At 47.0% G+C, this 22,039-nt stretch overlaps 1 protein-coding gene across 1 annotated transcript in view; it reads right to left on the bottom strand.

Annotated features, from left to right (window-relative positions):
- ACAP3 (ArfGAP with coiled-coil, ankyrin repeat and PH domains 3) overlaps positions 1 to 22,039 on the bottom strand; it is a 115,012-nt gene that overhangs the window by 25,683 nt on the left and 67,290 nt on the right. Inside the window, exons 5-9 of the mRNA XM_082230737.1 lie at positions 13,129 to 13,187; positions 9,875 to 10,058; positions 6,316 to 6,360; positions 4,945 to 5,040; positions 1,925 to 1,999 (exon numbers count right to left, since the gene is read on the bottom strand). Of these exons, the coding sequence (XP_082086863.1) occupies positions 1,925 to 1,999; positions 4,945 to 5,040; positions 6,316 to 6,360; positions 9,875 to 10,058; positions 13,129 to 13,187 (459 nt within the window). The remainder of the gene's footprint in view (positions 1 to 1,924; positions 2,000 to 4,944; positions 5,041 to 6,315; positions 6,361 to 9,874; positions 10,059 to 13,128; positions 13,188 to 22,039) is intronic.

Here is a 22,039-nt window from a genome sequence, read left to right as displayed (position 1 = left end):
ACAGCACCCCAAAGAGTCAGCGTAAGGGACTGTCAGGAGGGGAAGAGGGGAGAGCTCTAGGAAATAAGTGACTCGCTTTCCTCGCGTTCCCAGTTGTTTGGGGGCTTTCTTTTCTTTCCCAGACTTTGAGCCCCTATTTACTTACTTACTTACTTACTTATTAAATTTGTATACCACCTTCCACCCAAAGATCTTGGGGAGCTTCACAGCATAAGTAAACAAAACAATAACAATAACCCCCTGTCCCACTGCCACAAACACATTTAAAAGTACAATCCACAAAAGCACACCGCGACACCACTTTAACAAGTCATGGCTTCCCCCCGCCCAAAGAATTATGGAAACTGTAGTTTGTTAAGGGTGCTGCTAGAGAGCTACAGTTTCCAGAGTTCCTTGCAAAGAGGGATTGATTGTTAAACTACGATGGGAGGGGAATAAGAGTGGGGAGAGTCTCCTGGCAACTCTCAGCACCCTTAGCAAATGACAGGTCAGAGAATTCTTTGGGGGAAGCCGTGAATGTTTAAAGCGTCATCATAGTGCTTTAAATGCATGATGTGAATGTGGTCACAGTCGAAGCACCATCCGGTTCTCGGAGGATGGCCAAACCGATGGCTATGGGAAGCCCACAAACAGGGCTTGAGAACAACAGCACTTGTCTCTACCCTACAGCTGAGTGGCTTCTGAGAGCAGAGTGAGGTTGGTGGAGCACCAATGGACTAGCCCCCGCTCTGCAGACAGAATTATAAATAAAATAGGGCTAAAGTCCTTCATAGGACGCGGGTGGCGCTGTGGGTTAAACCACAGAGTCTAGGACTTGCCGATCAGAAGGTCAGCGATTCGAATCCCCGTGACGGGGTGAGCTCCCGTTGCTCGGTCCCAGGTCCTGCCCACCTAGCAGTTTGAAAGCATGTCAAAGTGCAAGTAGATTAATAGGTACCGCTCCTGCGGGAAGGTAAACGGCATTTCCGTCCACTGCTCTGGTTCGCCAGAAGCGGCTTAGTCATGCTGGCCACATGACCCGGAAGCTGTACGCCGGCTCCCTCGGCCAATAAAGCGAGATGAGTGCCGCAACCCCAGAGTCGGTCACGACTGGACCTAATGGTCAGGGGTCCCTTTACCTTTACCTTAAAAGCCCTTCATTATGACGGGGTTTAAAAAGTCTCCGGCTCTGCCTCCTCCTCCTCCTGCTGCTGCTGATCAAAGCCCTGATTCCACTGCAGGAAGATCAGAGAGTGTGAAGAGCTGGCAATGTACTGTAGTATTTAGAGTGCCAGATTATGACCTGGGAGACCAGGAATCAAATCCCTACTTGGCCATGAAGCTCACTGGGTGTGACCTTAGGCCAGTCACTAAACTACTTCACGGGGTTGTTGTAGGGATTAAACAAGGAAGAACCATGTGCATTTCAACCTGGTCCAGCCTTGACCTCCTTGGAGGAGTAAGCGGGACAAAAATGCAATTTAAAAAACGCATCTCTGCTCCCTTTTCCTATGTGGCTGAAGTTTGGGTGGGTGGGGAGAGATCCCCACTCCTCCATCTTAGGCTTCAGATACACATGCCCAGACACAGACAGACACACAGACTGCTTCCTCCTCCTCTCAATCCAAGCCAAACCCCACTGGTGCTGTGGGGCTCATGACCGATGGTCATTTTTTTCTCATAACAGTTGGAAGACATCTGGCTGGGAGCAACGTATTGGACAGGATGGGCCTTGAGTCTGATCTAGCAAGCCTCATGGTCTTATGCCTTAGCGCACATGTGCTGTGACAGCCCACGCATGCACACTAGCCACAAGAACAGATTGCTGCCTGGCTCTCCTAGTCAAATCCTGGGACAGAGTAAAAGGGCGGGACATCATCACCTTTGCCTACTTTCAGAAGCTTCCTTGAGCCACCAGCAATCATTCACGGCCAGTAAGACTCACCCGTTGCTGAATAAGTGCATGCTTGTGTTCCATTTCCCTCTTCTCCACAGCAGAGTCGATCACCAACTGGTCCAGCTACAAGCAAGAAGAGGGGGGGGAACACAGTTGTGAGGTTTTCCCCTCTGTCCCTTGCTTCATGCCTCTCTAGGCTTACCTACATCAAGGGCTTAAAATGAGGGAAGATCGAAAGCACATTCGCTCTCCAAACATGTTAATCATACGTAAAGAGTAAGCCTGTTATACTTACCCTCTGTACCTTGTAAGTATAGTAAGTGTACTTAATAGTTATAGGTGACATCCACACTATATAGTCAAAGTACTCATATACCACTTTAAATAGTCATGGTTTCTCCCAGAGAATCCTGGGAACTGCAGCTCGTTAAAGGTGCTGGGAATTGTAGCTCTGTGAGTTGGGGGTGTCTCCTAACTGCTCTGGGCTCCTTTGGCAATAAAGGGCAGGATATAGCACACTTAAAATTGTGCGTATAAACCTAACAGTGTTTAGTTTTCCTTTCGGTTGCTATATTGATAATGTTGTTGATATTGTTTAATAAATTATAAGAGTTGTACTGATTTGTTAATCATACAATATGACTTTTGCTTCAATTGTGATGTTTAGCTTATTTTTTAGTCGTGTTTTATAGATTGTAATTGTTTTAATTATTCTATATGGTTTATGCTGTATTTGTGATATTCTATTATGTTCTATCTTCCTGTTGCTGCTGATTGTTTGTAAGCCACTTTGGAATTCAGCCGAATGAAAGGAGGCACGGGAATATAACAAATCAAACCAATCAAATCAGTTCCCAGGATTCCTTGAGGAAGCTATGATGACTGAAGCGGTATAAAAGTGCTTTAAATGTATATATCACCTGGTATTTATATACTTCCCAATAACCGGGCAGTAAACAGGTTTAAAACTATGCAAACCAGCAGACACAAACGTGAAATCTAAAACAAAATAAAACCCGTCTAAGGGGGGGGAGAGAGTAAAAATGTCTCTGGTTCTGCTGGCGAAGTAAAAAACTCATGTTAAGAATCTCTTGGCACAATACTGCACCCTTCACTTTAAAGACCCTAAATGGAGGCTGGGTAGGCAAGGCAAGGGATGCCTCTCATCTGACTCTGAGGTCACATCCACACTGCACAATTAAACTACGCTTATAGCACTGCCAGTCATGGAATCATAGAATTGTAGAGAGTCATCTAGTCCAAGACCCTGCAATGCAAGAATCTCAACTAGAACATAAATGGCAGGTGCCCATGAAATCTCTGCTAGTTGGACCAATGGTCAGATTTTGAACTAGGCAGCTTCCAATCTGACATTTCTAATGAACTGGTTCTGTATAAAGAAAGCTTCTTAGAGTCTTTTGGGGTGCAGAGCAGCTTGGTCCAATGGCCCCGATTCTATCAAAGCCAAACAATCGAGTTTGCTCCACTGCTTCCCAGCCACTTCCGCCCTCCTGAGCAAGGCCGAGGACGTCAAGAGAGACGCAGAAACCTTGCAGGGGCTGGCCAGGGCACAACCGCCACGTGAGGGCACCTGAGAGATTAGCACGCTGATGCTTTGCGACAGCTCTGAGGATTAGCTGGGAGGCTCTTATCCAGAGTTGACGTCAGGGGCACGAACGATCCCCGCAGGGGCTTGTAGCAACAGAGGCCCAGAGGTGAAGGCCTTAAAGCAAGCATTGACAGGCCTATGGCAGTCGCTGCCAGGCCTTCCCCTCACAAGCACATCCCTACACCCCCAGGACTTGAAAACTGCTGAGGGTCTTGGTGGAGAGCCCTGAAATGTTTTTTTTCTGCCTCTTGTTTCCTAGCAACTGTGCAACTACGGTGCATAGACCTATAAGAAAAGGGGTTCTGGTTATGTCATTGTTCTTTTGTGTTTCAAGTGACTCCTTCCCCCTGTTGTTTCTTCTCCTGCTTTCACCTTCCAGGAGGACCCACGGGTTTGAAGAATGATGGAGAAGCCATTACACACACACACACCCTCTAATTTACAGTGATGTAGCCATAGCTGTCAACTTTTCCCTTTTTTAAAGGGAAATTCCCTTATTCCAAATAGGATTCCTCGCAAGAAAAGAGAAAAGTTGACAGCTATGGATGTAGCCAACATTGACCTTACTCGAAGTAGACCCATTGCTGTTCAAGAACATGGCTAACTTAGGTCCATTCTTCTTCTATAAGTCTGCTCCAAGAAGGATTTAGTTGGATGCAAGCCAATGTTTCCCGTTTCGTCCCAATTCTGTGTCCAGGGCAGCTGTTTACCAGCTCCACCTGGTACGCAGGCTGAGACCCTACCTGCCCGCGGACTGTCTCACCAGAGTGGTGCATGCTCTGGTTATCTCCCGCTTGGACTACTGCAACGCGCTCTACGTGGGGCTACCTTTGAAGGCGACCCAGAAACTACAATTAATCCAGAATGCGGCAGCTAGACTGGTGACTGGGAGTGGCCGCCAAAACACTGGTCCTGAAAGACCTACATTGGCTCCCAGTATGTTTCTGAGCACAATTCAAAGTGTTGGTGCTGACCGTTAAAGGCCTAAACAGCCTTGGCCCAGTATTCCTGAAGGAGCCATTGTTCAGCCCGCACACTGAGGTCCAGCTCCGAGGGCCTTCTGGAAGTTCCCTCCCTGTGAGAAGTGAGGTTACAGGGAACCAGGCAGAGGACCTTCTTGGTAGTGGTGCCCACCCTGTGGAACAATCTCCCATCAGATGTCAAAGAAATAAACAACTATCTGACGTTTATAAGACATCTGAAGGCAGCCCTGTTTAGGGAAGTTTTTTAATGTTTGATGTTTTTAATCATTTGTTGGGGAAACCCAGCCACATGGGCGGGGTATAAATAATAAATTACTACTACTACTACTACTACTACTACTACTACTACTACAACTACTACCGGGAAACCATGGTTAGCAAGTTCAGTACAAGCCAGGGCATTTGAAGGCTCAACTCAGCCCTGGCTCAATACCCTGGCTCATTCTGAAGCTCCTTACCTTCCTATTGCTTCTTACCTCAGTGGCCAGCTTCTTCATATAGGGGTCCAGTTCGTGAAGGAGGCTGTAGCCCTGCTGGAAAAAGGTGTACTGAGCCTGCATGAAGGACAGCATCTGGAGGAGAAAAGAAGAACATGTCTATGGGTCTACTCTGAGTGGATGCCACCCATTGATATAAGTGCATTTATTTGATTTTTTTTAAAAAAATACCCCACAAATATACTGTTCGACTGCAATAAAACCTCCAAGCGCTTCACAAGAAAATATTAAAATTATAAGTAAAAACAAGTTAGAACGATTTAAAACATTTATAGTAATTAAAATTAATAGTAAAAAAAAGATTTTTCCACACCAACATTTTTAATATTCTGTTGGAAGCCGCCCAGAGTGGCTGGAGAGGCCTGGTCAGATTGTGAGTGTGAGTAATAAATTATTATTATTATTATTATTATTATTATTATTATTATTATTATTGATATTACTTGTCAGTTCAGGCTTGCCTAAACAAAAATGCTTTAAGCAGGCGTCAAAAGGAGTGTAGCAGAGGCAACTGGCTAATGTCAAAATAATTAAGGGCTTGATCAAACTAAGCCTTATTCAGAGTTCAGCCCACTGAAATGAATGGGCCTGATTAAGTCATGCCCATTAATTTCAATAGGTCTGCTCTGAGTAGGAGCAATGCTTGATACAACCGCAGATCTCCAGATCCTCAGCCTATCTTCCAATCCAGTCATAGGGTTGTATCCAATGCTAGTCCTACTCAGAGTAGATCCACTGAAGTTAACGTGCGTGACTAACTTAGGCCCATTACTCTGAGTAAGAGTGGGATGTGGGTGGCGTTGTAGTCTAAACCACAGAGCCTCGGGCTTGTGGATCAGAAGGTCGGTGGTTCGAATCCCCGCGACGGGATGAGCTCCCATTGTTCGGTCCCTGCTCCTGCCAACCTAGCAGTTCGAAAGCACGTCAAAGTGCAAGTAGATAAATAGGTACCACTCCAGCGGAAAGGTAAACGGTGTTTCTGTGCGCTGCTCTGGTTCGCCAGAAGCGGCTTAGTCATGCTGGCCACATGACCTGGAAGCTGTCTGCAGACAAACGCCAGCTCTCTTCGCCAATAAAGCGAGATGAGTGCCGCAACCCGAGTCGTCCGCGACTGGACCTAATGGTCAGGGGTACCTTTACCTTTTTACTCTGAGTAAAGCACAGTTGGATGCAACTTAAGAAGAGCCTAATGGATCAACACATTTTAACTTAATGGGCAGGAGAAAGTTGCCCACACAGCAACCTCCTTAGCAAACATGGCGTCCCTCTGCAAGGCATGCTGGGAGCTGCAATTTACCCACAGTTTGGGTGAAGCCAGGGGCAGCAAGGAGAGCTCAGAACAGTTCTTACCGCATCGAGGATTTCAAATTTCTTCTTGGCTTGGAGGACATTGATCTATAAGCAAAAGAAGAAGGGGGGGATGAGGTTTCTGGGTAGCCAACAGAGTAGCCAGCCTGCTCCCTGGGAGCCCTCCAAAAATACAAGCAAGAGCCAGTAGAGGGCTAGACTAGGAGCTGGGAGAGCAGGGTTCGAATCCCAACTTGGCCATGAAGTTCACTGGATGACACAGGGCAGGTCACGGTCTTTGCAAAAGTGCGAAACATTTTAGAGAGGGGGCGGGAAACCAAGGCAGAGTAGTTAACCTAAACAATGGCATTCATCTTCCGAACGCCAGAAACAAGAAGGAAAGTTTGCTCTCAAAAAGTTATAATGCTGGCAAACTGCAGCACCATGGAGCCACCTTGTGGCAAAATTGAGATACTACTTCTGGTTGTTCCTGGTTGCCAATATATATATATATATTTCCCAGTTTCGCATCCTGTTGCTAAAATTGCTACAATGTGGATTTTTGAAAGCAAACGAAGAACGGCTTGGCAACGGTTGAGTTTGGCAAAAGGTTTTGTGTGCGACCAATTTGTAGGAGGAAGGGCCACTTCAGAGAGGCTGGTTCCTATATGAATTGCAAACCGAGCCAGAGAAGATTTGGACCCTGTCAGGCCCAGAGGCGAAATGGTGGCCCTCTAGATCTCTCTGTCTGGGCCTCAGAATTTTCCCCAAGCTACAACCCCTCACCACAGACCCCCGCCTTGAGTGTTTTAGCCTGACTGGACCGTGTCCCTGAATTCCAATTATGCCTCTTGCTTGCAAAGATGATGAAGGGTGTTTCTAAAAACTAGCCTACAGTACGAAGGTAATATTTACATTTACAGCCCTTGCTCCGCCCACTTTTGCCTCTAGCCCTGCCCAGCACTGGGACATGGCCCTTGGGAGATTGCCCAGGAGGAAACATGGCCCTCAGGCTGAAAAAATTATCTCCACTCCTGCCATTACGGTTACATATGGGATTATTAGGTTTGAACAGCACAAGCTACTTCCTCCATGTGACCTTTTTTAAAAAAACAGCAACAGGATTAGATCATTCATGGTGGGTAGATCTATCAGAAGCCATCAACTGTGATAACAAAATGGAGCCTCCATGTTCAGTAGCAATATACCTCCGAAAACCAGAAGCCCTGGAGAAGCAAGAAGGAAAAACTGCCTTGTCCTTAGGAATGGGGAAATCTCTCAATTTAGGTTTCAATTTCCTAACTTCAATTTCTCACATTTTTACATCTGCTCGCAATTGATTGGTTGATTTCCTCATGAAAATTCACAGAGCAGATCTGAGTTGGATACAACCCTGTATTTCCATATGGAATCACAGTGGTACCTCGGGTTAAGAACTTAATTCGTTCCGGAGGTCCGTTCTTAACCTGAAACTGTTCTTAACCTGAAGTACCACTTTAGCTAATGGGGCTTCCTGCTGCCGCTACACCGCTGGAGCACAATTTCTGTTCTCATCCTGAAGCAAAGTTCTTAACCTGAGGTACTACTTCCGGGTTAGCGGAGTCTGTAACCTGAAGCATCTGTAACCCGAGGTACCACTGTATAAGGATTTTAAATCCACACAGAAGCAGGATAGACTTTTTTATCACCACCACCACCATCATTACTTATTACAGTGGTATTTCAGGTTAAGTACTTAATTCGTTCCGGAGGTCTGTACTTAACCTGAAACTGTTCTTAACCTGAAGCACCACTTTAGCTAATGGGGCTTCCTGCTGCCGCTACACCGCTGGAGCACAATTTCTGTTCTCATCCTGAAGCAAAGTTCTTAACCTGAGGTAATATTTCTGGGTTAGCGGAGTCTGTAACCTGAAGCGTATGTAACCTGAAGCATATGTAACCCAAGGTACCACTGTATTACATTTCTATCCCATTCTTGCCTCCCAGGGAGCTCAAGGTAGCATACTCACTGCTCTGCCTCTCCATTTCAACTCTGCACAACACCCCTCTGAGGTAGGTTAGGTTGAGAGGCAGAGGCTGGCCCAGCCCCCAATGGGTTCTATGGCTTCCATGGGACCATCGACCCCAGACCGTGAAATGAATAAACAAAATCAGTGGGTGCATAATTATGGTGACTCCTGGGAGCTAGACACTTTCCCAAGGCCCATTTTGTCACCAGCGGAGGCAAAGAGGACAGTTCTGACCTACGGGACCGCCTCTCCTGGTATGTCCCACAGAGGACCTTACGGTCTTCAAACAAAAACATCTTGGAGATCCCGGGCCACAGGGAGGTTAGGCTGGCCTCAACCAGAGCCAGGGCTTTTTCGGCTGTGGCTCCGATCTGGTGGAACGCTCTGTCACAAGAGACTAGGGCCCTGCGGGGCTTGACATCTTTCCGCAGGGCCTGGAAGACAGAGCTGTTCCACCAGGCCTTTGGCCAAGGCACAGTCCTTTGGTAATCCTCACAGAACTCTAGCCCAATGGTTGCCATTAATTTGATTTTGAATTGATTTTAGAATGAATTGGTTTTAGAATGCTGTGTTACTTTTATTGTTGTTAGCCGCTCTGAGCCCGGCTTCAGCTGGGGAAGGCGGGATATAAATAACAATTTATTATTTTTATTATTATTCAACATCTTCTCTTCCTCATCTCTCCGCCGCCGCCCCACCCACCCACCCTGCTCATCCCTGGTGATCAACAGGATATGACAGTGTTAGCTGTCCCAGGATGAGACAGAAGGTGTCAGCAGATGGTTTCACTATAAAAGGGTGGGAAGAGGGGGGGGAGCTAATGGAACAGCTTGGATCAATATTAGCTTTGACTCTAGTTTGTAGCACAACACAAAGCCATTACAAGCGACGTGGGAGGAGAAATCGGTCCGGAAATCGCTTCTCGGGAGAGTAACGATTCCACAATTCCCGAGGGAAGGTTGGCAGGAAAAGGCTTGATGTTGAGCAGCAGTCCAGTCCTTGCAAATACATGTCCAGTCAAGATGCTACCTTATATCAGGCCAAAGGGTTTCCTCCATCACTAGCCCTGCTCAGAGTAGTGGCATTTATTACGTTTACCTTTCCTCCAAGGCAATGTACATTGATCCTCACAACAATCCTGTGAGGTAGGTGAAGCTGAGAGCGAGTGACTGGGCCAAGGTGAGCTTCAAGGTCTCCCAGGTCCTAATCCAACATTGCAACCACTACACCACACTGCCCATGGCTAACTTAGATCCATTTATTTCAATGGGTCCATTCAGAAGTGGATTATTATTCTTATTCAAAATTTACACACCGCTTAATTTATAAAAGAAACCTCAAAGCTGCTCACAAAACTATAAAACGCAACATTAAAAGTGTCTATAAAAGAGTTAATAACAGGTATTTAGAATAATATAATTCTATAGAGTTGGAAGGGGCCCTAGGGTCATCTAGTCCAACCCACTGCAATGCATGAATCTTTACCCAACGTGGGGCTCAAACCCATGACCCTGAGATGAAGAGTCTCATGCTCTACTGATTGAGCTATTCTTGAAAAAGTTCCACTTGGGAGAATTTCAGCCTTAGCAGGGATGTCTAGGGGAAGACCTCACCTGTAAGACGTAGTCGAGGGCTAAGTGTCGGAAGCATTTCCTGGTGATTGTCAAGGTGCCAGTGGCCTCTTCGACCTCATGGGGCTTGTGCCGTGGAGCTTGTGCGTTCTTGACCAAGGCAATCTCCATGTCTTCCCGTACCTTATCAAACTGTTTTTTGGTCTCCTTGAATTTCCGGACGTCACTGCAAGGTAATTTTACTCATTTACGAAATTGTTCAAAAAAGAAAGAGAGAATCTGTTTACTTACCAATCACTTCCCACTGAAGAAATAAAGTAAAAGCATCGTGCAACAAAAAGAATTCGAAAACAATGCTATATCTAAAAGCAAGGAAAATGATAAGGAGAGCCGGGCTGCTGTATCAAGCCAAATGGCCCCTCTAGTCCAGCGCTCTGTTCTCACACTGGCCAACCAGATGCCCCAATGGGAAGCGCTGTCCTTTTCTTTCTTTCTTTTTTCCAATTTTTCCAATTGATTTTCCATATTTATAAACAGACAAATAAACGAACAAACATAAATCTCAAGTGGAGTAATTCCACTTTTGTTTACATTGTTGAGTGACTTCCTTGACTCCCCCTAGCTGAGTTTCAATGCATATCATTGTAACAGTTTTCCAAAGCTATTTTCACATAAAATTTACTTAGTCACTTAACACCTTTCTTTCTTTTCATTTTAACTTTAAACATATTATTCCATAACATCACATATTTAAATCCTAGGCCAATCTGGTACTTGCAAGTATTTCTATTTAGATTATCTTAGCATATTTAGCTAAATAGTCTTTAAATTTCTTCCATTCCTCCTGGTACTCCTCCTCCTTCTGGTCACGGACTCTTCCGGTCAGGTCAGCTAGCTCCCAAAAGTCCACCATCTTCATCTGCCATTCCTCCACTGTTGGCACTTCTTGCGCTTTCCAATTTTTAGCCAGCAATGGAAGCGCTGTCATTTTCTAGCTGCTTTACAGCGCCTGCTCTTTATTTTATTTTCACTTTCCTAGTCCTCATGGAAACATACGGCTGGAGTAGACACCAAGCCTGCCCCCCCAGATGTGCAAAGAGGATTGTGAAGGGGGCGGGGTGGCCTATTCCAGCTGCTCCAGCTGCTCTCCTAACATTATAGGGCAGCAATCATATCCATAATCTAGGTGGCATGTAACCCCATGCATACCTTAGCCTCCTTCCCCAGACAGAAAATTAAGAATGCAGCTCAGGAGGGATTATATCTGTGGAAATTATTATTTTTTTGTTAAAGAGTCCCCAAACCCAAAGAATTACGATTAGTTACATTTTTGTATTATTTCACCCTTCTTCTAAATAGCTCAAGGAGGAGCAGGCAGCAGATTTTCCTAGCCTTGGGTCAGCAGAAGTTTCTGCCTTGGACTAGATGATTCACACGATCCCTTCCAACTCTACAGTTCTATGAGTTTATGGTCTACAAACAGCCACACAGGCATGAGGGATGGGAACCAACATGCGAGATCAAGCACGGCTCCAAAAACTGGCTTTCAAATCCCCTCTTACTCATCCTTCTTGCCCCACCAAGCAGTTATGTCAGCCGAAATTTAAGCAGCTCAGAAATTTTGGGGAAGGTGAAGGCCGCCTGAACTCCTTCAGCAGCAGGGAGGGTGCTAGGAGGTCCATGTTTCCCCCCTTGTTCTCCCCCTCCCACCCACTTGATGAAGTCGCCTGCAGTGCCTGACAGGCTCCGCGTCTACGGCCTGTTCCCATAGAAACAGGCTCTTACTTAGCTGAAGGCCTCGGCTGCCTCACTGACCTATATTCTGTGGCTTACGATGTCGTCTTCGTACCTGCCCCTTTTTCTTTTATTTAAAGAGGATTAGGAGCTCAAAGGAGGTGTGTGCCCTCCACAACATTAGGAACACAGGAATTTGGCCTGTTCTGAATACACCCAGCTGAGGGCTGTCAACACTGACTGGGAGCGCTTCTCTTCCCAACCCTACCTGTTGAACCTGGGACTTTCCGCATAAGATGTCAGCAGGCCCTGCTCAGGCACTTCCAAGGACATCTTTGCAACCATAAGGACTACAAATCTGCCCATTCAGGAACATAGGAAGCTGTGATATACAGCCACTGGGCCCATCTAGCTCAACAGAATCTACACCGACTGGCTTAAGCTGTCCAGGGTTTCACAAGGGGGAGATTCCCAGCCCTACCATGAGATGCCAGAGATTGAACCTGGGGCCTTCTGCATGCAGAGCAGATGCTCCACGGCTGAGCTGCACCCCTTCCCTTGCTGCAAGAGGCTTCCTTATACTATTGGTCCATGCTGTGGGTTAAACCACTGAACCTAGGACTTGCTGATCAGAAGGTCGGAGGTTCGAATCCCCGCAACAGGGTGAGCTCCCATTGCTCGGTCCCAGCTCCTGTCAACCTAGCAGTTTGAAAGCACGTCAAAGTGCAAATAGATAAATAGGCTGCTCTGGCGGGAAGGTAAACGGTGTTTCCGTGCGCTGCTCTGGTTCGCCAGAAGCACCTTAGTCATGCTGGCCACATGACCCGGAAGCTGTACGCCGGCTCCCTCGGCCAATAAAGCGAGATGAGCACTGCAACCCCAGAGTCATCCATGACTGGACTTAACAGTCAGGGGTCCCTTTACCTTTACCTTTAGGTCAATAGTGTCTACACTGACTGGCAGAAGATCTCCGGGGTTTCAGGCAGGAGGTCTTCCCAACCCTACCTGGAGAAGCTGGGTAATGAACCCAGGACCTTCTGCATGCAAATCAGATGCTCTGCTACTAAGCCATTGCCATTCTCCTTTCCCACTGATGAAAATAAGGGTAATTATGTTGATGCGTCAGTGTTTGAGCTTCCCTGCCATACACATTGCTCTTCTGTGCTTGCTATATACAGCGGTACCTTGGTTTTCGAACGTAATCCGTTCCGGAAGACCATTCGAGTTCTGAAACATTCCAAAACTGAAAACTCAATAGCTGACAGCTAGGCCTCAGGATCTTGCATTCAGTGGAAGCCGCGTGGCACGTTCAACTTACGAGGCGTGTTTGAAAACCGAAGCATTTACTTCCGGGTTTATGGCATTCGAAAACCGAAATGTTCGTCAACGGAGACGTTCAAAAACCGAGGTACGCCCCCTTCGCAGCCCATCCTTACAGCCATCCTAACAGATCTTCCAGTTGATCTCACCTGGTTATCAGTGGCATGTGCTGTGATCCACTATGACAGATTCGACCCTCCCCTTCTTCAAAATATACACACACAAAAGAAACAAATACTCACTCTTTCACGAAATTGTGCAACTGTTGCCGGACAGACCTCTGAGCCTGGTCGAAAAGGATCTAAGGCAGAGGGAAGAGGAAGCAGGGAAGAGAAAGAAAGTAAGAATATGTGAAGAAAACTCACTTAATCAAAGATCTTAAATGTCACCAGACAGCACGGGAGCAGAGGTGCTGCTGAGAGTGGTGTTCTTCTAGGGATTGCCCCAGAAACGCTTCCCAATAGGATAAAACTGTTGAATGGTCACTGTAAAATGTGAAGGTTCATTATCGTTTCACAAGTTGTGTATGTCTTTAAGGGCCAGGGCAAATAACGAGACCCAGTCTTGCAGCTGTGAAACATAGCAGGTGCTGCTAGGTTGTGTTAATTAAGCATTTGGGCATAGTACCTTATTTTTTGCTCTATAAGACGCACCACACCACAACACGCACCTAGTTTTTGGAGGAGGAAAACAAGAAAAAAAATATTCTGAATCTCAGAAGCCAGAACAGCAAGAGGGGTCGCTACGCAGCGAAAGCAGCGATCCCTCTTGCTGTTCTGGCTTCTGGGATAGCTGTGCAGCCTGCATTCGCTCCATAAGACGCACACACATTTCCCCTTACTTTTTAGGAGGGAAAAAGTGAGTCTTATAGAGCAAAAAACACAGTATATAAGGAGCAGCACCTAGCTCTCCCATTACCCTGGGGGATGGGTTGGTGGTTGAGTCTGGTTTGTTGTTGTTATCTTTAGTGTAAAAGGAGTTTTTGTTTTGTTATTAAAACCTTGTTAAAGTTATTTTTGAGTTCCTTGTTATTTATGGTCTCCCCAGCAAGCTCTCTGCAGCGCTACTAAACTGCAAATAACCAACAAAAACCACCAAGAACATAAAACGAGCCCTGCTGAATCAGGCCAAAGTCTCAGAGACAGTAGAACTTGAGCACGACAGCACCGCTTCTCCTGGCTACTGGATCAGGCCAAAGGCCCACCTAGTCCACATTCCTGGTCTCACAGTGGCCAACCAGATGCCTCTGAAAAGACTGCCAACAGTACCTGTGAGTCCAAAATCGCTCTACCCACTTGTGACCCCCAGAAACTGGTGTTCAGAAGCAGGCTGCCAGCTAGTGCAGTTTATTTTGTAATTTTTTTAAAAGGAGGTGCTCGCATCTTGATAGAAGTGCCATGGGTGTCGGCACAAAATGGCGACCAAGGACAGCCATAGACAAGAGGCAAGGGTACTTCATGAGTGCCATCACACACAAAACTGTGAATTCAATTCAATTTCTCTCTCATTGCAAAGCAAAGCTTCATTTTAAAACTTTTTTTTTTAAGGCAATAAAACTGGTTCTCAAAGGGTGTGGTGTGTCACACTGGTGTGGCAGGAGAGGATGGCAAGCATGGCAGAATGATTCAAAGACCATCAAAGAAACATTTAAACATTTCAGTGTAGTGTAGTATCAATGTTGTTGTTTTTTAAATTTGCACAATATGGATAGATATCTTTTCAAAATGGGAGCAAGAGGGTCAAGCGATACCGAGGACAATCCTAGTTGTAGTTTGTCATTATACTTTGGGCATGATTCATGTTCTTATGTAGATGCATTGTTTTATACTTTTTGGATGCCCCACAATCATATTCTAATGTAGTTTTGTTCTATGCTATAAATCAAGCACTGCTAGGAGTTGCTTCATTTTGAATTCCAATGTATTTCTTATCAATTAAAAATCCGGTGTGGCACGAGCAAATTTTTATTCCGAAAGTGCAGCCCGGAGAAAAAAGTTCGAGAACCACTGCAATAAAATAACACTGTTTAAACCATTGTTTTCTTTTTAAAAAATAAACACCCCAAAACCTGTTGTGTTCTGCTCAGGAAAAGCAGCAAGGCCATATGGCTGGACCACGGACAGCTCCCAGCGATCCACTTGCTCTGAAAGAGATTGGGAGGAGACAGAGGCCTTTTATACCTCCTCCAGGCTCCACCCCTTTGAGAGAATTTAAAGGGTCTTAAAGGGCCAGTCCTCTGGTCTGAAGATGGACACACAAACTCGCACCTGGTGCTCTCCTTGAGCCTCTGGACTGGTGATGTGTGATGGGAGGTCAAGATGCCTCCTCCTTCAATGAACGTCTGTGTTCCCAATTCCTCCCTCCCTCTCGGGTCTTCTTGAGAGGCACTTCAGCTGCCAAATGTTTTGCGCAGAACTACTTCTCAAATGTTTTGTGCAGAACCGGGACGCAGGTGGCGCTGTGGGTAAAACCTCAGCGCCTAGGACTTGCCGATCGCATGGTCGGCATTTCGAATCCCCGTGGCGGGGTGAGCTCCTGTCGTTCGGTCCCAGCTCCTGCCCACCTAGCAGTTCGAAAGCACCCTTAAGCGCAAGTAGATAAATAGGTACCGCTTTATAGCGGGAAGGTAAACGGCGTTTCCGTGTGCTGCTCTGGTGCCAGTTCGCCAGAGCAGCTTCGTCACACTGGCCACGTGACCCGGAAGTGTCTGTGGACAGTGCTGGCTCCCGGCCTCTTAAGTGAGATGAGCGCACAACCCTAGAGTCTGTCAAGACTGGCCCGTGCAGGCAGGGGTACCTTTACCTTTACTTCTCAAATATTTTGAACAAGGTCTGTCTACAGTGGTACCTCGGGTACATACGCTTCAGGTTACATACGCTTCAGGTTACAGACTCCGCTAAGCCAGAAATAGTACCTCGGGTTAAGAACTTTGCTTCAGAATGAGAACAGAAATTGCGCAGTGGTGGTGCGGTGGCAGCAGCAGGAGGCCACATTAGCTAAAGTGGTACCTCAGGTTAAGAACAGTTTCAGGTTAAGAACAGACTTAAGGTTAAGTTCTTAACCTGAGGTACCACTGTATATTTGAATTCCTCATTTCTACCACTAGAGGGCACCATCTTCTCATGCTCCAACTTCTACTGGCGCCATATAAAGAAGGCTGCCCCCTTTTGTCAGGCAAAACTGACAAAGCCATTTGCATAGAAACATCGAACCAATAAGCGTTTAGCTAGAACTATATAATAAAACAGCCAAGACCAGTATCAAGGATTTGGGGACGGGAACATATGAAGAGCCCGGTGGCTGGATCAGGCTGCTGGCCTATCTAGTCCAGCATCCTGTTCTCCCATTGTTCAACCCGATGCCTGTAGGAATCTCGCTTTACAGGCCAAGGGAGCCGCCGTTTGTCCGCATTGTTTTCCCAGGTCATGTGGCCAGCATGACTAAGTCGTTTCTGGTGAACTAGAGCAGCGCACGGAAACGCCGTTTACCTTCCCACTGGAGTGGTACCTATTTATCTACTTGCACTTTGACATGCTTTCAAACTGCTAGGTTGGCAGGATCTGGGACCGAGCAACAGGAGCTCACCCCATCGTGGGGATTCGAACCGCCGACCTTCTGATCAGCAAGCCTTGGGCTCTGTGGTTTAACCCACCCTTGATAGCTGACTTCAATTATCTGATAAGTTTGAGCTCCTGACATGAGACCACAGCGCCACCCGCTTCCCTTATTTACTCAGAGTAGACCACTGAAATCGATGACCATGGGGCTGTTTAGAGCCATTGATTTCAATAGGTCTACACTGAGTAAAACCAAGTTAAACACACCCCTTGGACACAATGCTTTAAGAAAATCAGCTCTTTCCCCATAAGCTGCAATATTGAATTGACTACTGGCCAATATCTTGTGGAGAGGGTTTGCAGAGGGCTCCTCCATTTATTTATTTAAAAAATCAAATTAAATTGATTGGATTTTTTTTAAAAGAGCTCAGCTTACTATTTTTATTTTTATTTTTAAGTCTGATTTTTAACAACACAGTCGTTTTTTGGGCTTCCGATCCATGCTTGGAAGGGTTCGTATGAAATAAAAAGTTTCCAGAAAGTCTGTCTCGCCTTCCCACCCATCTCTCAGCCCCAAAGAAGTCATCAAGATTCCAGGATGTGACTCACTCAGATGCTGGTCACTTTGGATGGAGATTTTCCTCCGGGATCAGGGGCTAATCCTTAAAGCTTCCTGGTTGCAAAGCTAGCCCAGCCACAGAGGCAAGCTAAGCAAGAGTCTGGGGTGCCAAAATTCCAGGGGTCACCTCTCAATGAGATGTGGGAAGGCGAAGAGATTTCTTTTCCCCCATCGTTTCGTTTCCCTTCCTGAATTCTATGGAGATTCCTGTGCATGCACCATTTGCCACATCTTTTCATACACACACACACACCCGCAATCTTAATATGCTTGTCGTATCAGCAGTCCTCCTCTTGTTGTTCGACCAACATGAAGGAGACCAGGATGCATCTCAGTGGCAGAACATCTGCTTTGGATGCAGAAGGTCTCAGGTTCAATCCCTGGCTTCTCCAGGTAGGGTTGGGAATGTCCCCTGCCTAAAACCCTAGTGAACCGCTGCCAGTCAGAGTAGACAATACTGATCTAGATGCAGTTTATAACACAGCTTTCTGTGTTCTTAAACAATGCAAAGGAAGAACATTCGTGCCAACTCTGAAATACAGCCACATCAAGATCTGCCCACCCAGTGTTCCATCCATAAGCAGCTGTGAACTGGTGATTTGCTCTAAAATACAGGTGGATTTTCAACAACAACAACAACAACAACAACAACAACAACAATAAATAATGTGTTACTTATACCCTGCCAATCTGGCCAGGCCTCCCCAGCCACTCTGGGCGACTCCCAACTGAATATTAAAAACACAATAAAACATCAAACATAAGAAACTTCCCTAAACAGGGCTGCCTTCAGATGTCTTCTGAAGAGTCAGATAGTTGTTTATTTCCTTGACATCTGATGGGAGGGCGTTCTACAGGGTGGGCGCCACTACCGAGAAGGCCCTCTGCCTAGTTCCCTGTAACCTCACTTCTCGCAATGAGGGAACTGCCAGAAGGCCCTCGACATGTACTAATGTGGAAATGAACTTTTGATCGGAAACATGAGAAATTGCCAGGTTCACCCATCACTTCCTACCAGGATCTCTGCCTTGCCATTGGGAAAAGCAAGGACATTTTGCAGCATTGCAAGGAAGGGAGTTGGCCAGCCAGGGAGGAGATAGCAGTTCCACTTTGCCGTTTAATGGCCCAGAGGAAAGGTCCATGAGCTCCTGCACTGATGCGATCCCTAATGCCATTGCATTGCTGCGTTACCCTAAGCGCAGAAGCCTGAAACAGTAAAGGCTATCGATCCGTAACTGGCAGAGACTTTAATAGCTGGGAGCAAGACCACGGACTGCTCTGGCTTTTTGCAGGGATGCTTCCCAAAGCCTCAACGCCTGCATTTCTCTCCTGGGTTTTGGGCTTCCAAATGGCCCAGTCTCATTTCCGAAGCAGGAGCAAGGCATGTTTGAATCTCCCAATGTTCTCAGGGCGCCTTGGCTAACCTGGTGCCTTCCTGATGTTTTGGACCACAACTCCCATCAGCCCCAGGGAGCTGTAGTCTGAAACAGCTGGAGGTCAGTGAAGGCTTTTTCTTGGAGATGCTAGAGGAATTCATTCTTAGGAAGGAGCATGTAGAAGACCTCCTTACGCTGAGTCTATCTCTGAGGTATGACATTTCCTGCAAAGATAAAAGTAAGGCGCGAGTCCTCATGGTTTGAAGTAAAGGGCTGGTTTCAATAAACAGATAGGAAACTTTGACTGGATAGCTCAGTTGGTGAGAGCGTGGTGCTGATAATGCCAAGGTTGCAGGTTCGATCCCCATATGGGACAGCTGCATATTCCTGCACTGCAGGGGGTTGGACTAGATTATCCTATGGGTCCCTTCCAACTCTACGATTCTATGAAACTGCCTTAAACCAACTCAGATTACTGGTCTGTCTAGCTCAGTGTTGCCTACTGGGCACTCCAGAGTCTCAGGGAGGAATATCTCCCACCACTAACTGGTGATGCTGAGGATTGACCCTGGAACCTTCTGCATGCAAAGCAAGTGCACTATGGCCCCTCTTCACAAATCCCTACACGAAATGACTTCTGGGACGAAATGTGTGGCTCGGAAACTAGCCCGTACATCCTAAGGATTGGAAGCTGGAAAAATGTACTCCCAGCAGAAGGAAAACAAGCCTTTGAAATAGAGTGTGACTTGGTAAAGGTAAAGGGACCCCTGACCATTAGGTCCAGTCATGGCCGACTCTGGGGTTGTGGCGCTCATCTCGCTTTATTGGCCAAGGGAGCCAGCGTACAGCTTCCGGGTCATGTGGCCAGCCAGAGCTTCTGGGTCATCTGGCGAGCCAGAGCAGCACACGGAAACGCCGTTTACCTTCCCGCCAGAGCGGTACCTATTTAGCTACTTGCACTTTGATGTGCTTTCGAACTGCTAGGTTGGCAGGAGCAGGGACTGAGCAATGGGAGCTCACCCCGTCGCGGGGATTCGAACCGCCGACCTTCTGATCAGCAAGTCCTAGGCGCTGTGGTTTAACCCACAGCACCACCCGCGTTCCTCCCAGAGTGTGACACAGTGCCACCCTTTTATTTTTGCCAGGGTAGGCTGCCAGATTTGGGATCCAGCAAAAGTCACCCCGCCTTGTCCCTGCCACTCCCACATAACGCCCATATTGGGGGTACTTAGGCTGCCACAGAAGATGATGCTTCTCTGCAATGATACTGAAAGGCCAAACCCTCGTGTGATGCACACCCAGAGCAAGCTCTGCTTGCAGCCTCACAACTCCCTCTGACTTTACACAGGGAGCAGGGGGTGAGCCAACGTGCTAAATCCCACCCCCATGCGCACACAAGGGTTGGGGGGGACACGAAGCACAGAAACAGAAAAACCACTAAAAATAACTTTTCCTCCCCCTCCAGATTGCTCCAGGCTTCGCCGCCCGGCAGAAAGATGTTTGAGTCAATCTACAGACATTCCCCGGAGACAGATCTCCGCGCATGAGAGCGCAGGACCCTGTGTGGAGCAGCATGCCCTTGGGAAAGGAGAGTTGCAAGCGGCGGCAGTTTTGTGGATTTCTCATTTGGTGTGGAAGGCAGAAGCAGGTGCTTTTGTGAAAAAGAGCTGCAGTTCCCAAAGTGAGCAGTACTCCCCACCGCCACAGGGGGCAGTATAATTACCTTTGGGGGGGAGCTGCTAAGAGGCAAGGGGGTGGCTGGGGGTACCCTAAGAGGCTTCAAAAAGCTGGTATCGCCGGACCAAGTTCATCAGCTTTGTCAAAATAATTATACTAAATCGTTTCACTTGGATTCTGAACAAATGTGCAATGAATTGTTACAGCTTTGAATGTTATTGCCTTGTTATCTTCCTCAGTGGGTTGTGGAAAACCGCTCTTCTGAATAATGCTTTTTAAACCAGTGGTTCTCAAAGGGTGTGGCACGCCGCATTGATGTGGCAGGAGAGGATGGCAAGTGTGGCAGGAAGATTCAAGGGCAATCAAAGAAGCATTTAAACATTTCAGTAAAGGTAAAGGTAAAGGGACCCCTGACCATTAGGTCCAGTCGTGGCCGACTCTGGGGTTGCAGCGCTCATCTCGCTTTATTGGCTAAGGGAGCCGGCGTACGGCTTCCAGGTCATGTGGCCAGGCGAATCAGAGCATCGCACAGAAACACCGTTTACCTTCCCGCCGGAGTGGTACTTATTTATGTACTTGCACTTTGACGTGCTTTTGAACAGCTAGGTGTGCAGGAGCAGGGACCAAGCAATGGGAGCTCACCCCGTCGCGGGGATTCGAACCGCCGACCTTCTGATTGGCAAGCCCTAGGCTCTGTGGTTTTATAGTATAGTACACTATAAAAAAAGTTTTCATTTGCAGAATATACAAGAGGTTTATTTATAACTATCTTTTGGTTCATGTTCTTATGTAGCTGTATTACATTATAAAGTAGTTGTGCTCTAATATAACATAGAGCATATATATCAAGCACTGGTAGTTGTTTCTTTTTGCTTTCCAATGTATTCCTTAGCAATAAAGAATTCGGTTTGGTGTGCTCAAATTTCTATACTGAAGGTGTGGCCCAGAGAAAAATGTTTGAGAACGTTCAGCAAAGGCTGAAACCTGCGTTGCAGGTCTGGGAGCACTCAGGGCAGGGTACATAAAATGTTGCACACTGGTCCATCTAACCTTTTTCAAGAGAGCCTCTGGAGAGCCTAGGAGAGGCTCGCCCGGCACCCAACCTGCCAGCCTTGCAGCAAAAAGCAAAAAGCTTTTCAGGCTCCAGCAACAGGGAGCCTTCGGCCTGGCGACCAGAAGCAGAGATGGGTGCGGCCACAGATGCAGATCTCACCTTTGTCCAGCAGGCTAATTTCTAAACACAGCCCTCTCTGTCCTCCCATCCAGGCAAGCAGGAAGAGGCACGATCAGAACTAAAGGATGCTTTCCAGCTAACCACAAAAACCCCCAAAGGAGAGTTCAGAGCAGGGCTGGGGAGGGGTGTGGCCTGAGGAGAGGGGGCGTGGCCTGGGAAAGTGTCCTTAGGCTCAGGCAGAGAGGTCCAGAATGCCTCATTTGATTCCCCCAGGCCTGCTGTTGTTCCCCATCCCTGTCACACGCTAACAACTGGTGCTGAACTGAAAAATACACACACACCCCACCGTGTTTCCCTCCCAACCATCAGTAACGGAAAAATAAATTGCATTTGGAAATTATCTGCTGAAAATCTGGGGGAGGACAGATTTCGGCACGGTGCTACCAACAACTTTTCAAAAAATAATAGAAATTATCCCCCGCAAATGCCAATCCAACGCCCTGCGAGTATTTTAAGCTTGCTGCTCAGCAGGAGATGCACAAACTTGAAAGCTGAACGAACTGAAGGGTGTTTGGGCTGTGTGTGTGTGTGTGCGTGTGTATGACCTAGATTTTTTCCCTACACCGTCTCTTGTCTCTCTCCATTAAGGGAGGGCATCTAGTTTTAGAATCACAGCTAACTGCGCCCAGATGTGGTGCATTTGAAAGGATATAGAGGCTGCTGAGAAGATCTACAACAGGGGTGGGAAAC

Source organism: Podarcis vaucheri (genome assembly GCF_965113315.1).
Source record: "Podarcis vaucheri genome assembly, chromosome: 7".
Lineage (NCBI taxonomy): Eukaryota > Metazoa > Chordata > Lepidosauria > Squamata > Lacertidae > Podarcis > Podarcis vaucheri.
The sequence above is the reverse complement of the archived record's forward strand: the minus strand, read 5'-3'. Positions and strand labels throughout refer to the sequence as shown.